The 19,840-nt window shown below is 40.5% G+C and overlaps 2 protein-coding genes across 3 annotated transcripts in view; both read left to right on the top strand.

The window, feature by feature from the left end:
* Positions 1-829: 829 nt before the first annotated feature.
* On the top strand, positions 830-2,694 carry LOC105257759 (OCIA domain-containing protein 1). Its single transcript, XM_011268608.3, has 4 exons — positions 830-1,051; positions 1,701-1,984; positions 2,108-2,244; positions 2,315-2,694. The coding sequence occupies exons 1-4, from the start codon at positions 995-997 to the stop codon at positions 2,557-2,559; spliced, it is 723 nt and encodes a 240-aa protein (XP_011266910.1). The 5' UTR covers positions 830-994; the 3' UTR covers positions 2,560-2,694.
* Positions 2,695-6,484: 3,790 nt separating this feature from the next.
* LOC105257805 (Krueppel-like factor luna) overlaps positions 6,485-19,840 on the top strand; it is a 51,966-nt gene continuing 38,610 nt past the window's right edge. For both annotated transcript variants that reach the window (XM_020029521.2, XM_025408066.1), the window contains exon 1: positions 6,485-8,326. In XM_020029521.2, the coding sequence (XP_019885080.2) occupies positions 7,910-8,326 (417 nt within the window). In that variant the 5' untranslated portion in view covers positions 6,485-7,909. The remainder of the gene's footprint in view (positions 8,327-19,840) is intronic.

Below are 19,840 nucleotides of genomic sequence, written 5' to 3'. Positions count from 1 at the left end.
TTTAAATTAATTTCGGAGAAGAGTTTCCGAGCTCTTTCATAAAAAAGCGATAAATGTTTAATCGTAATTAGAGAAAAAGATAGCATGCACGCAAACTGTTCATCAAATTTTACAAACCGTTTTTACGATTTTCGTGTAATAAAATCTGATAATGGGAATATTACACAGATAATTCGTTCAAGGTTCTCGACTGAGTTTTTCGACGAATTCTTCATGTACTAACGCGAAATGTACATTTTTCACAATAATTTCGACAGTTTAAAAACGTCCTCGACAATGTAGATACATGTAAATTTTAATTTTAACAGATATGTTTCCTGATTTCGATACTTGAATAAAAAAAAGGTATAAGAGAGATTGTGGAATAATTTTTCAAGGCAATTTAAATCTATTCTCGGCTTCATTTTTGTCGCGATAATTAAATTAGCGCAGTTATGTAAATAAATCGAATCAAAATATCAGTATCTCCTACCTCGCTATTTTAGCATGTCATGTGACTAATGATATCATATGTATATTCGTCAAATATAATTAACGTTAAAATATTATATAAAAGAAACGTCAAATAAAATATATCGGGGGTAAGAGAGCAATTTTTCTTTCATGAAAAATTAGTCTTATTTTGACTTTTGTCATAAGTAATTTTAAATTGCAAAAAATATATTGTGAAATAAAAAGTAAAGAAAATGTGAAAATTATAAACACACATCATGACTGAATACATGTATCATCATTTATTATTAGCAATGTAGTCTGCAGTCGAAAATTCGTCTTTATCGATTAATCGATTAGACGTAGACTCTCGTTCTATCTATCTTAGTACATAACAGATGGCGCTGACGTCTTTGTTTCGCGTCGCCATTGTGCCTGATTATCTGCGTAGGTTATCTCGTATGTGAACGTATTATTTGATCGTTTACAGTAGTTAATATCTTGGAGACGCAAATTTTTCGCATCAGATGCGAATATAGTGTAATTGGAACACTTGCAAATCATGACGACTACATCGGATGTACAGCAACCCGATTATGGAAAGTATCAGCAAATGCAGGTTAGAACTCACTCTTCTTATTTACATGTAAATTAAATATAATAATAATTAATGTAATAATGTATTAATGTAATAATAATATAATATAATAATTAATATAATAATAATATAATATAATAATTAATATAATATAATAATATAATATAATAATTAATATAATAATAATATAATATAATATAATTAATATAATAATATACTAATACACGCTCAATATAATAATATACACACTTAATGTCAACAAAAATAAAGAAATAAAGCAACTTTTCGCAACGTATTGTTTAATATAAATTTATCTACATCCCCAAAGGTATAATTAATTGTACCAATAATTATTTGTACCAAGATAAGCGAATAGAACGAATAGAAAGTTTTCCTTTCCATTGATTAACCGGTAGAAATAAATCTTTGATTATATTGCTAACTGGTGATACATGTATTTAGTTATGATATGATATAATTTTCAAAGTCAAAATAAGACTAATTTTTCTTGGAAAAAAAGATTGCTCTTTTATCTATCTCGACATATTTCATTTGATGTTTTACTATATTTGAAAATATATACATATGTTATAAATATATGTACTTCAAAATTTAACAATTAGATCATTTTTAAACTTAATGTAATTGTATTGTATCGTATAAATTGTAGAGATTGGAATTGACACGAGAAGAGATAATGGCCTGGCAAACATGTATGAAAAACTCTAGCGTCTTAATGCCAGGACTTCTTGGTGCAGCCATCGGATATGGAGCATTTAGAGTAACTCCGCTTCACGCTCGTGCGAAATATGCCGCTATAGTTGGCGGTCTGTTTGGTTTAATAACGGGTAGAATAGCTGTTTCTCAGATGTGCCTATCAAAAATGATGTCTTCAAACGGTTCTATTAAGGATAGATTAATAGAAGCAGGCTATTATGGAGATAGACCTATGAGGTATTATTTCTAGACAATATAATTAATATTATTAATAATAAAATGATGTAATTAATATAATTTGTTTAAGTTTCTGTACTTATGTTTTTTGTCAAAATGGATCTCTTTGCTCTTTCTTTATAGACAAAGGCAGCAAGGCTTTCAATCATTAGATGTACAACGTGAAATTCGGGGCTCGGAAGAACCATCCACAGAAATAGTATTCAACGATTATCCGTCAATGGGCGCACATGATACATATTCTAGTTTTAACAATAGCAGTAAGTGAAAATTATCGTCAAATCATCTACATTGTTACTGCAACGATAATTATGTAAATTATGTTCAAAGGTGATTTCCAAATCTCCGAGGAGACGGATCTACCTGTACCGACCCTGCAAAAAGACGTCAGTTACGACGAGTTGAGGCACAAAAATAGGGATGAGTTCTATAAGAAAAATCAACAATGGTATACTCCTAGAACGCCAGAAAGACCCCCGTTAGCGAACGAGACAAATCAACGGACTCCTACGAGCTCCCACAGCAGCACTCCATCGATGCAGGAGAAAACTAAATACGGTGACGTGTGGGGTTAAAGTTAAATCGCTAAAACTTGTAATTTTTTTCACCGTGTATTATGAATATTATGTGTATATATGTAGATTACATTTCGAATTGTGTGAATAAGATTTGGAAAAGTTATTATAAAAGTTAGTATAAAAATTTTAAAATATATAAATAAAATAAAGGATATGAATCACATTCGTAATAATAGGTATCGACATAATCGAATGTTAGGCGACAATTTCAAGACTCGCATTCTTACTATCTAAGATCTAAGCAATACGTGTTGAATGATTCACGAGCTAGATGGAAATATGAGACGTAACTCGTGCATCGCTGCTTGTAATTGAGTCACAATCGCGAGATAGTGTGAGATAGCAGCAAGAGACGACTATGAGCCGGCTAATTGATAGATGACGACAGTCCGTAAATGCGCGTAAACGCAATTCGCGCGAGGCGGCTGCTCACAAAGCGACGCAATGTGTCTGTAATGTAATGCTATGTAATATCGCGTGCACGCGTTCGCGTCTTCATCGGGATATGGTGTCATCCCCGCCGCGTCACCTTGACGTACCCAGGATAGAACTGCGTTCACTCCTTTGTCATAAGAGCGGTCGCCGCGCGTTGTTCGTTCTCTATACTTTCCATAAGTTAGCCAATAATTGCCGTTTGGTATTTGTCGTACGACCAATCTTGCACCCTGTCCCCCTATCCGCACGCAATCCGCGAACAGATTTGCAACGACATCGTTACATTTCTCGCGCGTGTTGCTCGCCCTAGTCCCGCTCGTGCTTGGCAATTATCCTTACCGCCCTCTTGTCATTAAGCGACATATTCATCATCGCGGAGAAATTGAAATTACTATCTCGTCTCGTCAAATTGCGATCTTATGCCAGCGGAATTAATACTTTGTTCTTCACGTCCGTGATCTTCGATTCGCGTAAAATTCCTTGGAATTACAATTGAAAATTATTGAATTGTTGTTCGATCGATATCGACGCATATTGTAATTAGATAAAAACAGTCGAACCGATAACATTAGTAAGCATTATCTGTACGTTTTTCCGAGCATATGAAAAAAGATTGTATCAAAGATTGAGTTACAACTTGAAGCAATCTCACGATTAATAATTTCTGTCAAAAAAGTCAGTAGCACAGTGCAATATTAATAGGATCCGGTTGATTTACTTCGGTATCTCGTCTCGATCTTCTCGCAGGAATATCGACGTATCGAGGTATGCGTATATACATACACGCACGCTCGCTTCGCTTCACTTGCCGCGCGTCCGATTGCGAGCGCGGGTCGGCAGCCATTGGCTATCGGACGCGACCAATGAGCGAATACTACTCCCATTCATAAGTCGCGTCGCTTCCGCGGGGCTAGGGAGGGGGAAGCGCGCCCGCGCGCGCGCGCGTGCAGGGTGCTCTGCGTCTCGCGGCTAAATTCTGACCGGTCAGCCGTGATCGTCATTCGCGCGCGCGCTCGCTCACCGGTAACCGGTTCGGCTCTTAACCCAAACTCGGAGCTTTTTGACCCTAAACTTGACGTTGTATGTATTCTACAATACACGTCATCGCGTTTTATCACGCAAGTCATATGTTTTCCGTCTATTAAATCACTGTTTTTAAATCGATCTGTTGAAATTGCGCTATCAATTTAATTTCTTTTTCGCGCGAACGCGCAATTATGCATAATTATTTCTCACTTGTAAACAGCTATTCTAAGGAAATTGTAGTAGAAAAAGATGATATTTGAGCGTATTTGTATAATATATTACATTTGTAAGTTTTATCACATTTTTCATTGTCCTTGCAATAATTTCAAATTTGCATAACAAGTTCGCGATTAAAATAGACATTTATGCAATATTAAGTGTTTGCGGTTATGCAGTAGCTAAACGCGATTGTAAACGCCTTTTAGAGAGGAGGAATGAGTATTTCCGAAACTCGTAGCCACTTTCGCGCTCATTATCTCGTTTCTCGCGCTAATTCGTTTCCCAGGAAACATCGCTCAAAGAATGTAATTCGCGCTGTGTTTCGTATATTCCGGGGAAATTACGAGGGATTCCTGGTTCCAGGAAGCTCGTTGGAATTTCGAGAGCGATTTACACACATGTGGGTATATAATATACGGTATATAACATACACACAAATATACTTGTGTGCGCGTCACGATTCACGTGCCTGGTTAAACGATCACGTGTAGAAAGGGGAGTCACGCAGGTGCAGGTCATGTGAAATATTTGCACTTTGTCGTAATTTGCGTAACCCATTGCATATATAATAAATCCAGCACTGCGCCAGAGTTAAAGCGCCGCGATAGAAAATCGTTTCACAATCTAAAGAGAAAGGGAACCTTTCTGCCTCGTCGCGGATCAAAGGTAGGGGGTGGAGGGAGCAAGGGGGGAGGGAGAAAGAGCGGCGCGGAGATGCATGCTTCTCTCTCTCCGTGCATGTGTACGATTCGCGCGAATATATCAACGCGAGAAAAGAGTCGCATTCGGGACAAATTGAGTCGCGATCAATCAACGCCGCGCATCTCGTTAACTTATGGAAATTGTGTGCCCGTTTCCTACCGTTCTCATAAGTATCCTAATTATACGAATCGTTTTTAAATTCGAAATCGATTCGTCAATGTTGTTATATCGTTCGTGAAATTGTTGATAAAAATTTCACGCATCGCTCTTGGCATCTTATGTAGCTTATAATTTATTGTAATAATTTAGATTGTGTATCTTATAATTTATTATAATAATTTGGATTGTGTATCTTATAATTTATTATAATAATTTGGATTATGTATCTTATATAATTTATTACAATAATTTAGATTATATATCTTACAATTTATTATAATAAGTTGGATTATATATCTTACAATTTATTATAATAATTTGGATTATATATCTTACAATTTATTATAATAATAATTTATTATAATAATTTGGATTATGCATCTTACAATTTATTATAATAATTTGGATTATGTATCTTATAATTTATTACGATAATTTCGATTATGTATCTTATAATTGATTATAATAATTTTGAGAAGAAGCAAACGCGCGAGAAATTGGATACAAGAATCCAAGCTAGCTTGTATTCAATTTTTCATTCAAGTTTTTTCTTTGTTTTATATGATGCGCGATTTCTGTCAATTTTCACTCTACAGCTTTCTTAACCTGTTGGAGAGAAAGTTACGCGATCGAACCTGTTATATATATTTCACTTTTATATCGTGTCACGTGTATTTTATATACACATCATAAAATTCGCGCGTATCGTAAAGTTAATCCGCGCCAACTTCAGACTCGTGTTAGTCACATTCTCGCGGGGGAGGTGAATCTCGCGCGACGCCAGGGACGAAAATAAATAATTCGCTCCCTTAATTTGCGCGACTCGTTGCGTTGGCCTCGTCGATGGAGACACGTCAAGAGGGGTGAGAAAGGCGGTGGTGAACGATGGTGCGCGAGGGATGATTCGCCGGGAGGACGCGATGGAAGAAAGTAAGCGCGCGGGAGGTGCGCGACGTAGGGAAGGGCGGGGAAAGTGGCGAGGAGGGAAAGGGGAGAAGGGACATCGAGAGAAGTGTGCCAAAGTCGGAAGAGGGTAAGAGAGTCCCTCGCGATAGCTCACGTCGATAATCGCGCCCGTCGAGACGCGCGGGCGGCGATGCGGTGGGAAGAGGACGCGACGATTCGCCGGACGCGCGCCCGATCGAGACGGCGGATTAGTAAGAGACCGAAGGCAAGCGAGTGGGGGCCGAGGAAACTTACGGGGTAGAGGGAAAAGTGTACTGCACGTATATGAATACACTCGGCGGGGGACGAGGAGAGAAAAGGAGAGAGAGAAAACAACTGGTGCGCGGGGGAGAGAGAGAGAGAGAGAGACAGAGAGAGAGGGAGCGAGAGGCGCTCGCTCGGCGTCGGGACGGGGGCGTGCGCTCGATGGCCGCCTAGAATCGGTCGCGCCCGGGGCGTGAGCCAGGCGCACGAGACCGGGAACGAGCGAGAGAGAGTAAATGGGAGGGAGGAAAAGGGAGAGAGAGAGAGAGAGAGAGAGGGAGCGCGCGAAAGAGAACGCGACACGCTTGCCGCGGAGGGCTGCGTCTGCGTTCGCCAGGCAGTTACTCTGGAACCGTTGCCTTGACGACACGCATCCACGCATGCGCGTACGCGACATCGACGGTCCGCGACGTCGACGACAGTCCGAGAGTTGCGCGCGCCAGTTTCGTCCGTCACCCTCGGTATCACCGTGCAGTTTCCACCACCACCTTCACCGTCGCCACCACCACCGCCATCGCCCACCACCATCGCCCCGCGAGTCCTCTGCTCTCTTTCTCTCCGTCTCTCTCCCACCCTTTCTCTCTCCGCCCTCGCCTCGTGATCGCACGGACGCGCGCGCGCGCGCGCGTCAACGCGTTAACGGGAGTGCGCGCTGTCACCGTCGAGAAACGTCATTTCGCGGATCCCGTGGCGGCCGACCAGCGATCAGCGGCACTCGATCGCTCGCGTGCGCGCGCGCGCGCTTTTTAACCTCCCCGCGGGAGCGCCTCCTTTTCGCATCTTGCGCGCGACATGTCAACGCTGAAAACGATCCGTACGCGGGATCCGTCGCGAGTGTCTTTTAGCCAGCGGGGCCGAAGAAAGTGCTCGATGAGTGACGGTTTGTAAGAGAAGGAAAATTTGGAGGCATCGAACGACGATGACAGAACACTGTCCTGGGATAGGGAGATTTAAATACAGTGCGCGGATAGCTTAGGACTCGTCCAATGTTTCCGTTTGGGAATTACGTTGTCGCGAGAACTCGAGGAACACCGTCCATGATTCGTGACTCGAGATTATTGGCTACTTTTAGTCGCTGGCGTTAGTGCTCTCGCGGACGATGCTCGGCGACGCCGGGCGACGATGACGAACGATTCGGACTAATCAATCGACGAAATCCGTTTTTCGCGGGACGCAATGTTCGCAGCGACATTCGAGGAGCCCTCGGCAGCCTCCTGGTGCGGGAAAGTGTTTCGCGTTTCACGGAACTCGCTAAAGTCGACGCGCGGGACGTCAGCGCGATTCCGATGTACGTGACTGTCGATATCGCCAAGTCTGGAAGGATAGCAGCGTTTCGTCCCGAAGAGGAGCTCTAGCAAACCCCCAAGGGGAGGATATAATCAAAGATACAGAATCTTCTTTCATCAGGACGCTTCAAGATCCTCCAATTGGACGGGGACGATCCGAGTCGAAAGATGGTATCGCCGCATCGTCCTCCGCCTCGCTCCTGAAGAGACTCCAGACTCCGGACTCTAGGACTCCTCAGAGAAGCGGGGATAGGATCCCGATCCCACGGCCGTCGGATATCACGGCGCTCGCGGCGGCGGTCGCAGGTTGGATGGTGCCGCGAGGATTGATCCTCGGCAGGACGACGACACGGGAGCCGGAGCCGGAGCCGGAGCAGCTACGCTTTTACGACTCTCCGTCGCCGCCACCACGGATGGACGCGAGTGTGTGCTGCTTGCCCGCCGGTGCCGCCGCGGCCGCCACGGGGGTGGCCCAGCATCATCACCATCCTCATCCGGCGTCGCTGCCCGGTCTGCCGTCCGCCGTCGGCGTCCAGCCGCCGATACAGCCGCCCTACGTCGCCCAGTACGCCGCCGACCAGATAGTGCCCGACCGGGCCCAGCCCGACGGGCCTCTCGCCGTCCTGGCGGGATGCAACGCTCAGGACGGCTGGCAGCAGATCTCGTCGACGCCGCCGGTCACCGCCACCACCACCGCGTACATCGACTACTCGTGGCTGCAGATGCAGGTGAGTGAGTCTCGTCGCGAGTAAATCCCAGCGTGAACCCGGGGCCTTTGAAAGGTGTCTTTCACCTGACGTATTTGTCGAGCCGATAGAACCAGGTGCGAAAGCGCCCTATCGCTACGATGAGGTAGCGCATGATACGATAATATTTTCGTTCCAATGTACAGGGTGTCCCAGACTTGACCAAGCAGCCGTTAATGGTAGATTCCTGAGATCATTTGAGAACGAAAATCTTAATACCAAAATGTTGAGGAAGACGTAGTTTCGGCGCTACAAAGGATTCGAGATTACCAATCGGCGCGTTACGTTCTCTTGCGCTTAGGGATAGCGCGTCAAGGGTCTCGCGTACAGCGCGATAGTATCGATATCGATAGAGGGATCGATATAAAATAAGAAATAGGATTTTGCAGTGAGCACGATTGTGTTTGAACATTTTTATAAAGTCTTCCTCAACTTTCGGTATTAAAATTTTCTCCAAATGATCTCAGGAATTGCTGTTAACGGCTGATTCGTTAAGTCTGGGACACCCTGTATACATGATAATATAATAGAGACTTTTGCGTAAGAAACCAGATTTTTCTCGTCATCCGATCCAGGTCGATTTTTAAGAGCGAAGCGACGAGCGTAAAGCGACGTACTCTTCCGCATGAATAAACATTGCTACTGAATGAATCCTCCTTCATTCTCTCTCGATCGAGTAGCTCGTCCAACGTTACTTTAGTCGAGGAAATTACAATCGCCTGTTTATGCAAGGACTTTCGTATTCCTGGCAGAAGCCAAGTCTCGTCGATTAAGCGCAACTTGATTGGGTATGCAAGGCGCAGCGCGCAAATGTCGATTTAATTAATCGGTAATTGATCGGTAATCGAGTCTCGTTTATACAATAGACGAGCGCGCACGTCGATTTCAGGAGAAAAACCGTTCGTTCGGTTTCCCTCTTTATCACGGTCACATATGTCAATACGATCGCGCACGTGTGTCACCTCGGCCGGTTTTATAAGTTTTTGTCGTAAATCGCGCGAGCGTAACATTATTATAAGCTTCCAACGAGGCGTGTAATAGTCGTCAATTTTTTCGAGATGTATCGATTATCGAACAGGTTGCGCTTTGACAAAAACCCGGTGGAATTTGGATTCGAATCGAATATTTAATTTCAATCTTCCCGTGTGCATATTTAGGAAAATTATCGCGATTTAAATGACTCGCTTCATCGAATGATCGTCGCTTATGAATGCGATGTTAAATTCATTCGCGCATCGATTACATCATTTACATCGGCGATATATCTGTACAGGATGTTCTAAAAAGGTATGTCAAAAATTTAAGGAGATATTCCTCACACCTGGAGGATGAAAAAATGTTATATGAACATACGTGCGGAAATGCTTATTTCAGGAGTTAAAATTTAGGATTAATTATTGTAGACGACAATCGTTTAATTGGGCTTATTTACATTTGGTTTTAATGTGAATATGTTACAATAAATGTTGAAAATGTTCATCATTTTCCTGAATACAAACAGTGACACGTCGATTCACGGACACGTTCAAAAATACCTGCGTACAGCGGATTGTCTCGCAACCTGCAGCGATACGAAGATCTTGAATATCGCGCACTGGTGGCATTTTTTTCACTGCTTGTATTCAGGAAGATGGTGAACATTTTCAACATTTATTGTATCATACTCAAGGTCACATTAAAACCAAATGTAAATAAGCCTAATCAAACGATTGTCGTCTACAATAATTAATCCTAAATTTTTCCTTGTGTAAGTAATACAGCTAACAGTATTTTCAACATAACTCCTGAAATAAGCATTTCCGCGCCTACGTCCATATAACATTTTTTCATCCTTCAGGTGTTAGGAATATGTCTTTAAATTTTTGACATGCCTTTTTAGAGCACCCTGTATATGTATGAGGGGCAGGGGGATAGATAGTGGATCGAAAAAATGATGGATATATTTACGTTCTTAATCATTCGTCAATCGGCTCGGCTCGACGCCGCTCGACGATAATGTATCAATTCCCGGGAAGCGCTAGATCGTAAAATAATAGAGCGGAGTAATAATACCCATTACTATTATCTCGGTACGAGTGAGTATACTATATATGTGTATTCTCCCCTTATAGACGTGGCGGCGTCTCCGCCACGTAAAGCTACGCTGTTGACAGGGTAAATATCCTTTGATACCGCGCCGTCCGTCTGGCACACGCGTCGTACGCCTCTCCTCCTCTGCCTTGCACGGAGGAAGTTATCTATGTGGCACGCGTGTGCGTGCGTGCGTATATATGTACGTGCGTGCGTGCGTGCGATCTCTCACGCCACGAACGAGAGCGTGTACTCTTCGCATTACGAAGGCTGTTCGCTTGTCGTTAAGGCTCCAAGATTTTCGTAAAGACCGCTATTTCGTTAATGAATTTGTTGGCCTTATATGCGCGGAGCGATGTTTCATAATATCGCTGAAAGACCGCGTCTTTTTTTCGCTAAAGGCGATTTATTTCCTTGATAGAAATATCAGGAGGAAAATATCATTTATTCCTTTGGGCAATTTTCCAACGTTTAATACGCATTTTCTGTAATTCAATGCGTCTTGTTAAAAAGTAAATTATTCATTGAAACTGAAAGCTGAAGAAGGTAACTTTTTCATCCAGTGTCATATTGTTCAAATTTAATCAAAAGTTTTTTAATTATAAATTAAATTAATTTAAAATTGTTAATTAATTTTCAATTATCCGATAGATGTAGATATTTAAATGTTTTTGTGGAGACAATGCTCGAATCGATAAAAAATTTTTCTCCTTTAATTTACGAAACATGTGTCGACAGCAAATTTATTTTTGCATATTCAGCATAAAAAAATCTCGGTGGAGAAACGTAAATATATCAGAGAAATATATAGATTTTATGCAGTCTCTTTCTATTCTTGTACACAATTCTCATTCTCGATTTTTATCGATTGCGACAGATTGACTACTGAGATTGACGAGGAAACCGATCGATCAAGTATGGAAAGTTTTCTGCTCGCGATGTTATCAAAGGAGAGAAATGCGCGACGACGCGACCGTTCGGTCTCGAAAAGTCGAAAAGCCGGTCTACGAATTTTGCGAACGCCTATTATGGGGCCTCCAACCGGAAACCGGTTTTTTTTATACCGTTACCGACTCCTGGATATTGCGTTTTTGGCATGCAAAATCGCGCTTCGTCGCCGAGTATCGAATAGAGTGTTCGAATCCTAAAGGAGGGTGTACAGAAGGAAACAAGCAAACGTTGAAATGATCACGGACGAAAAATATAAACGCGCGGGATTCTACAAGAGAAAGAGAGATATCTTTAGATATTATTATTATTAATATCACGTGTAAAATTATACGTTAATATTACATTTATTTCCGAAATCGAAGCTCGAGTCCGAGAGAATTAATTTTGTGCGAAAAGGAGAAGAAGAGTAAATCGACTTGTTTTTATCGAGACTTAAGTCTAACAAATTTATTCGCGAAAACCAACTCGATTGAGTAGATTATTACATTTATAATTCTTTTGCATGTAAAAAAAATAAGCAAAGTACAATTTTTTCTCTCTCCTTCTTTCTCCTTTAATTAGATTTCTTTTTAAATGACAATTTTCTTCGGCGCGAGGTGTATTTTTGTCCAGCCTGACGTACGCATCTCGGTCTCACGCTATCGTCGGCGGGCTCGGGACGCTCGACTAAATCGCGACCGGTAATTAGCCGATACCCCCGACACAATCTAAACGCATTGTGACGCGTGTAAGATAATAAGCGGACGGAAATCCACGATTATTGTGCCGCCCGAGCCAGAAAGGACATCCCAACCACCACCGGACGAATCATTTCCACGGTTCACCGCCCTTCGTTTCAAAACTGCGCACGATTACCGTTCCGCCGTCAATTATTTCAGTCGCTGTACAAATACGAATAAAAGGAAGGGGAGAAGGAGGGAGGGGGGGACAGAAACGCGCGATTAACATCAAGCGGAGATGATGACCTAACCGAAAATACGACGGCTAATATCGTTCGCTTTGCTTATTCCTCTTCGATCGGCGACAAATCTCCGTCCCGATATAAGACGTGACTCACGAAGATAATTTCATCGCAATCTCTCCTTGCGCGTTGTAGATATATCTCGAGTAGAGATATCCTCTCGCAGTAATTATTGCTCGCTCGACGTAATATTTCCGGTCCTATATTCTTGATTTTCCTGTAAATTTCCCCCGAGTACTAAAACTCGCATCTCTTAATATTCCGATAGAGTTCCTCTAATAGGGACATAACGGAATATGTTAAGATGGACGCGATTACGGAGAGTCGAGCCGCGCCGATGAAATCGGCCCTTTCTCGACGTTTGCAATGATTTCCGAGATTAGCCGTTGTATGTATTAGCTAGCCAATGACTCACGTGGAGTCGCGTACGAGTGGGTGTGCAGTTACTTACGTTGTATACTTATAGTCGTACTCGGTTAGGATGGGTCGCGGTGGCGGGATCATACGCTTTAATGATGAGATGTGCACAAAGACGGCTTTTTTTCTCTCTGCTTCCTCTTTTTCCATTTTTTTATCTTTATCATCAAGAACAGACCGATTAACGTTTATTTACAAGAAGAGATGATTGGAAATGTAGATTAACTACATAATTATTATACAACGTAAGTTATTAACTGGTGGAAAAATACTCTATAAAAATAATTTGAGTAATTAACGCACAATCATTCTTTTAAAGCTATTTATTCTAAGAATTTATATTAAGAATCATTTTTTTTTTAAGAATTATGTGCAGAAATTATTTATTAATGTACGCTTGACATTTTAATGTTATAATGAGATAATTTTACGTGATTAGTTTAATATGAATCGAATAAATTCATAGACAGGTGACTTTTAATTTTTTTATTTCGCTTATCTTTTTCCTCGCTCCTCTTTTTTTCGTATTATTATAAAAACTGTATAATGATTACTCAATTGATCGATTACTTCATATTTTAAATGGAAATACAATTTTTAAACATTTGGAAATACTATTACCGCTATTATTTATACTCAAGCAAGTACAAGTTGCAGTTTTTTCCTTTTTACTTCATTTTTTCCAATAATTAACAGCTCATAATGTTCGCGTAATAATAAAGTAATAACTAGTTTTCTTTTGTAAAAATTAAAGCGTGAAGAGGATATAAAAAATAATTTATATGGGATAATTTTATGGGATTAATTATTTTAATACGATCAATTATTAATGCGAGAAATTGATTATTTGATTAATTTAATGCATCGATACTTTCCAAAATCTGAAAAAAATATTCATCCTCGACAAGTCGTGTTATATAATGCATCATCGTCAATTTCTTTAAAATGTCTTCGTTTATTCATAAAGCTCGCTTTCATGAGGATGATACATAAGAATCGATAAAATTTAAGATAAAATTCTATTTATATATGTGTATCCAGAAATATATTTTGTTTTCGTGTATTTAATTTTTGAAATGTTTTCTATATGCGTGACATAAAATTATAAATATATGATTTTATCCATTGGTTTTGTCGAATCGTCTAAAATCTGATAAACAGCTATTAACCGTAAACGTCATAAATGCTTATCGTATTAAGATTCGAATAAAGTCAAATATTTTGCGTTGACTATCAAATCTTTATCTCGCGTGATAAGTTTCGGAATAACCTGTATTTCTTTATATAGATAGTATAATGTTTCGAGTTGAATTTTCGATGTTAAAGGGGTCATCTTTTCGCGTGTCGGAATCTATGCTCGTTGAAATTACACGAAATCCTCGATGTACAACACAGGATTTACGCGTTGGCACGCCGACACAGTTCCAGCCCCCGGTTAGCTATCGTTAGTTTAGTCCGAGTGCACCAAACCAATGTTACGGACAATTTACTCGCGAAATTAGTTACAAAACGCTCGACCTATCTACCCATCAGCCGCTTCCTCTTCCTCCACGATAAATAGATGGACGGCCATTAAATGCCGAGAGTGGAGGAAGAGTTATTGTTCGCGGACCGCCATAATAGATTCGTATACGCACGTATATAGAAAATGCGCAAAAGCGCACGCCCTATATTATATTTGCGTGTGTCGATAAATTGCACGTGTTTAAAAATAGGCCTCACTGTCAACATTCAATCGCGAGCGAATCAAAGATCGATGCAACTTTGATATTTTCGGTTTCGACGAAGAACGATCTCCCTCATATTTTATCAGTCATTATTAAAATTCCTTTAATAAGACAGTTGTGTATTATTTTCAGTCTTCAATCGATTTAATTTAAACGATGAAAACGCACGCATATACACATGTAATTAAATAATAGATATTAAATCTAACATTACATCTATTTAACTTAAATATTTAATATTTAAATATTAAAATATTAAATATTTAATATTTTTAAATATTAAAATATTAAAATATTTAATATTTAATATTTAAATATTAAAATATTTAATATTTTAATATTAAAATATTTAATATTTAAATATTTTAATATTTAAGTCAGGTTAGATTTAATATTTAAATATTTTATATATATAATATTTAAATATTTAAAATAAAAAATAATTTAGTTGAACGGTTTGGTCGAGTTAACAACTTTTTTTCTCAGTGTAAAAATCGACCGTACTTTGTCGCATAAAGTCGAACGATGTTGTTATTATAAATATAGGCATATTTTAATTAGTTGTTTTTTTTCTATTTTTTGCGACGCATCGATGTGATTCCGTTATCGAGCCATGCGATCGTTTATCCGTCGTCGATTATTATGCCATGCGCGGAAGAAGTTTATCAAAGATCCGAATCACGTCATATGATAATGGTCGCGCTTCGTTATGCGAAATCGCCTCCGATTCTCCGCCGAGCTGTGTATTATTAAAGCGTTTCGGTAGTTAACAGTCGTGTACGCTTTGCTACGCGATCGCCAGGAAACAGATATGACGCGCGTCGCGAAGCGTGAAAAGTACGAGCGCGCCCAACAATTACCGGTGTGTATCCCTACCTTGGGGTAAAAGCCCAGCCTTTATTTTAATAACATTTCGGAGAAGTCCTTGTTTAGGAAAAAATTACCGGTGATTTTCTGCAACATTGCGATTAAGTGAAATTTCGAAAAAGTAAAGTCCGTTGTCGAAATCACGTATTTAATCGTCGATTCGATGGTTATTAACATCTCGAGTTATTTTGACGTGGAAGAGATTTTACACCTTGATTTTCCCTCGCGAGGAATCGGGACGATCGCGGGCGTCTTCGGCTACCATGGAGCATACATGCAAAAAGGAGTATAAACCGCGGAGGGACCGTTACTCGTTCGACATACAGTCGGCCATTCAATCTTTCGCTCTTTAAGAATTCGCGCGTAACGATTCATTCTAGAGTATCCCTTCCACAATTTAATTTTTTTAATGAAACGCTCGCACACTACTCCCGAGATACGCGATAATGTAAATAGGTCCCGGTGACGTCACCCTTGTTTCGAGCGGCTAGAAAAACTGGCGGCGCGGTTCTCAAATCGCATAGATAGATAGAGAGAGATAGAGAAAGAGATCCTTTTATAATACAAAGAGACGAGCGATATGCTTTCCGACTAATGAAGCTCTGCCTTTAGTCGGCGGACAGGAAATTACTACGGTAACGCTATTGTGTACCGATATCTCCATTTACGCGGGCACGAGTGTGCGAGTTTGCGTGTAATTCGTGAGTGCCGGCGCACACCGTGAAAACATGGCTCTCCCTCGCCCTCCCTCCTCCCCATTATTACCAGAGGTTTTCAATTCAGATAAGCAAATGAAACGTCAGTCATACTTTGCGGCTCAAAAGAGAAAGATGACCCGTTTTTCGTTATTAATGCCGACCGAATTCACGTGTCTCATTACTTAGTATCATTTCAACGTTTATTCTGGAAAACGCAAATTTGATGGCCCGTTTGTTTATAATCGCCAACTTGTATCTCGGAAAATTTATGTCGTAATTAAATTTCTTGTTATTTAGCGAGCGATCGCGTAAAAAGCAGCCTTGCGGCCGGGGGACTCGGAAGATGTACGCTAATCACGTATTTCGCCCGTTTCGCGTAATAAATCTAGCGGGACTGCTGCATTCGAGACTTTGTAAATCCGAGCTCTTGCCTCTTCCGCGCGCTTTTAGCTCTATGATTTACCGACACGCGTGCATTTATCTCATACGCACGGCTAACTTGAAGCGTGTACGTGAGTTCAGAAAGGATGAGAATTCGCGCTGATATTGGAGCTTTTGCGGAAACACCGATAGCTGAACGCAGTAAAAAATAAAATGTTAATTTTAACATTTTTCACATGTCCCGGAAAGTCTACTCTAAATTTTAAGTTAAAATAATTCATTCGTCGTATGTTACTTATTGACAAACTAAAAATGTTAAATAATTGACGCAATACTTTACATTTATTTTCGTTATCGTGACTTTAAGTGTAATGTAAAAGTAACATACTAATTAATTAAAAATTACATGAAAAAATAGTTTCGATAATTCGTAAGAAATGTTGAGGACATTAACATATAATAGTGATTATTTTGGCTTAAATTGTTTGTAATAGAAACATGATTTTAGTAAATTTAATTATTTTTGTATGTTATAGTTGAAGATTATTCAAAGATTCACTTTAAACTTTGAGACATGTTGATTGTTTAAAAATGATTATGTTAAAAATATATTCAAAATAATATTCCATTTCTAAGAGACATATGCAAAGTGTTAAGTTATAAAGTTGGCATAAATGTAACATATGAAAACATTATAAAAATAATAACATATAGGTTGTATGTTAATTTTACATTGAAGCACTAATCAAAACGTGGCAACACAAGAAAATTTTAACATATGGACGCACAATTTTTTACCGTGAAGATACTGCAATAAGAGTGTATATAGAAAAAAAAAAAATTGCGAGAGAGAAAAAAGATATATAAAATAATGTGATGAATGTAAATGTTTAAGTAAAATATGAAAGAGAGAGATAATCAATATTGAACAACATAGGATTAATATTTCATAATCAATTTAATCGCCATTAAAGAAATTGCAGTCGTAAGAGATATCAAATCAAAGATTTTGATCCAAGAAGCAAACACAGGTATATCGTTTCTTTATTGATGAAATCAATCGTGTTTACGATTTCAATGGAAAGAGAAGTGAATGAATGCGCGTAGGAAGCAGAGATTATACAATCATTTGTGGAGAGTGTTTGATCGTTGCGATAAATTATCGCGCGAACGGTGTTGTCGCAATTAATAATTTTCTATACTTTTTGATATTGGAGGATCTCTCGAAAATTATAACTATATTCAAATTCAAATCAAATAAGTAGCGTTAGTCGACAGTTGGATCACTCTCTGCATATTTGACGAGTTGACTCGGACACTTTCCTCGTCTCTTCTTCCGAAACAACTACCTGATTCTCACGTCGATTCGCATATCGAGCTTTTATGATTCGTTTTGGAATCTCGAGTTTTCTTAAGGGGTTATACCTAGTCAGCAAGTCGAAAAAAATGTATTTTTGGGGAATTTAAAAAAAAACTGAAGTATTTTTATCTCATCGATTCTTTATCATAATATATATCTGTCAAAGAAGTTTTCATAATTTTTTCAATTAAAAATATCGAGAAATGTAGGCACAGTAGCTATTTTCCGAGAGATATCTTTTTTCGGAGGCGCTTGGCGGTGAGCAAGATTGCTCGAAGTTGAATCATCTGAAATAAAAAATTTGAAAGGATTTAACTTTCGTATGAATTGATCTAGTCGGTGAACGAAGGATTTTACAAAAAATTGATTTTTGACAATGTGACAGACGTTTTGACGCAAAAATACGAATTTTTCGTGTTAAAACTTTTCGTTCTTTTGTTAATAAAAAAAAAGGTTTCATCAAAATTAAAATCCCTTCGTTCATCGACTAGATCAATTCATACGAAAGGTAAATCTTTTCGAATTTTTTATTTCAGATGATCCAGCTCCGAGCAATCTTGCTCACCGCCAAGCGCCTCCGAAAAAAGATGTCTCTGAAAAATAGCTACTGCCTACAAATCTCGATATTTTTAATTGAAAAAATTATGAAAACTTCTTTGACAGATATATATATTATGATAAAGAATCGATGAAATAAAAATACCTAATAGTTTTTTTTAAATTTCCCGAAAATACACTTTTTTTCGACTTGCTGACTAGGTATAACCCCTTAAGCGCATACTGGCGCCAGTCATACGCCGGAAAATTATCGTCGTTTAGCGCCATTTATCGCCATTTTGTCCGCTTTTCACGCGGAATAATCCCCGTCCGGGGCGACGGTAAAGAGAGAGAGAGAGAGAGAGAGAGAGAGCGAGCGAGAGGGAAAGAGACGGATCGAAGGGAGGCGAAAGAGAGTTTCTCTCTTTTGAAATCGGTACGTGCAGATACAATAAACGTATTGTGTACGCTCCGGGTAGACACCTTCGTACCTCATCGCGTCATTGCATACTTAATGCAAAAGCGTAAAAGAGACGCTTTGTAGCCAGCACGGAAGTCTCGGCCGAGTGGTACACGCGCATTAGCATTGCGCGGGCCGACGTCGACGACGGATTGTAAAGCGTCGTGCTCCGCCAGCTGTAATAACTGTGAAACGACGCCACGCTTCTAATACTAATGAGACCGGAAATTTAATGGCGCTCGATCCGCGCGCAACGTCGCGTGCCGACAGCTCCTCCATCCCCCTGGACATTAAGAAAGATCAAGGATTCCCGGAGAATCTCCCGGGAACCGCGCGCTCTTCGTTTTCGGGTCGGTCCAGATGGACCTGGACAGAAGACCCGGTCGGAGCCATCAGCCAGCCGGCTGGTCTATCCGCGCTATCGCGTCGTCGCGTTGCTGTTGCTCTTCCGCGATGTACCGTTACGCTCCCGCGGCGCCCCCGGGCCTTGGAGAGGTCCCTTCTGCTCTCTCGACCCCTCCTCCCTTCTGCTGGTCCGTCGCCCCCTCGCCTCCCCTCGCCCTGCCACGCCGCGGAACACGGAAACGGGCTCCGGAGGCCTCGGCTGCCCAGCGGGCGAACCTTGCTCGCTCGGCCGCGAGTCTCGCTCACAGGGAACCCGCCTCGCCCCAGCCCCCCCTCTCTCCCCTCCTCTCCTCGCCTCGCCTCTCGTCTCGTCCCGCGACCTCGGCGCGCGAGCGTCTCGTGTATCGCTCTTTGGCTTTCGTTCTAATTATCTCCAACGGTGCAGCCGCGCGGGAGAGATCGGTTATTACGCTGTTCGTAACAGCGGTGTGTGTTGCACGTATCGGTCTGATAATGAATATAATAAGAAAAGATGGCGATATAAATAGAGCGTATGTTTACATGTGTCAATTTTTTCGAAAGCAGTATCTCTCGACGAGATACCACGTGCGCGTCTTCTGTGTTGCGATAATTTTTCTATTCTTTCTAATAGACGCACAAAGATGTTGCGATGTTATAAATATTTTATTTGTTGTAGATTTTATTTTAATTAATTTTCTACA

The sequence above is a fragment of the Camponotus floridanus genome, unplaced genomic scaffold (assembly GCF_003227725.1).
Source record: "Camponotus floridanus strain SB8 unplaced genomic scaffold, Cflo_v7.5 scaffold2, whole genome shotgun sequence".
Classification (NCBI taxonomy): Eukaryota; Metazoa; Arthropoda; class Insecta; order Hymenoptera; family Formicidae; genus Camponotus; species Camponotus floridanus.
This window is presented reverse-complemented; position numbering and strand designations above follow the sequence as displayed.

Bases quoted from the DNA above. Each gene is read 5' to 3' on its own strand.
- LOC105257759 (XM_011268608.3), top strand. From the start codon at position 995: ATGACGACTACATCGGATGTACAGCAACCCGATTATGGAAAGTATCAG. The intron at 1,052-1,700 runs GTTAGAACTCAC...TATAAATTGTAG, and splicing joins GAAAGTATCAGCAAATGCAG to AGATTGGAATTGACACGAGA. The intron at 2,245-2,314 runs GTAAGTGAAAAT...TTATGTTCAAAG, and splicing joins TTCTAGTTTTAACAATAGCA to GTGATTTCCAAATCTCCGAG.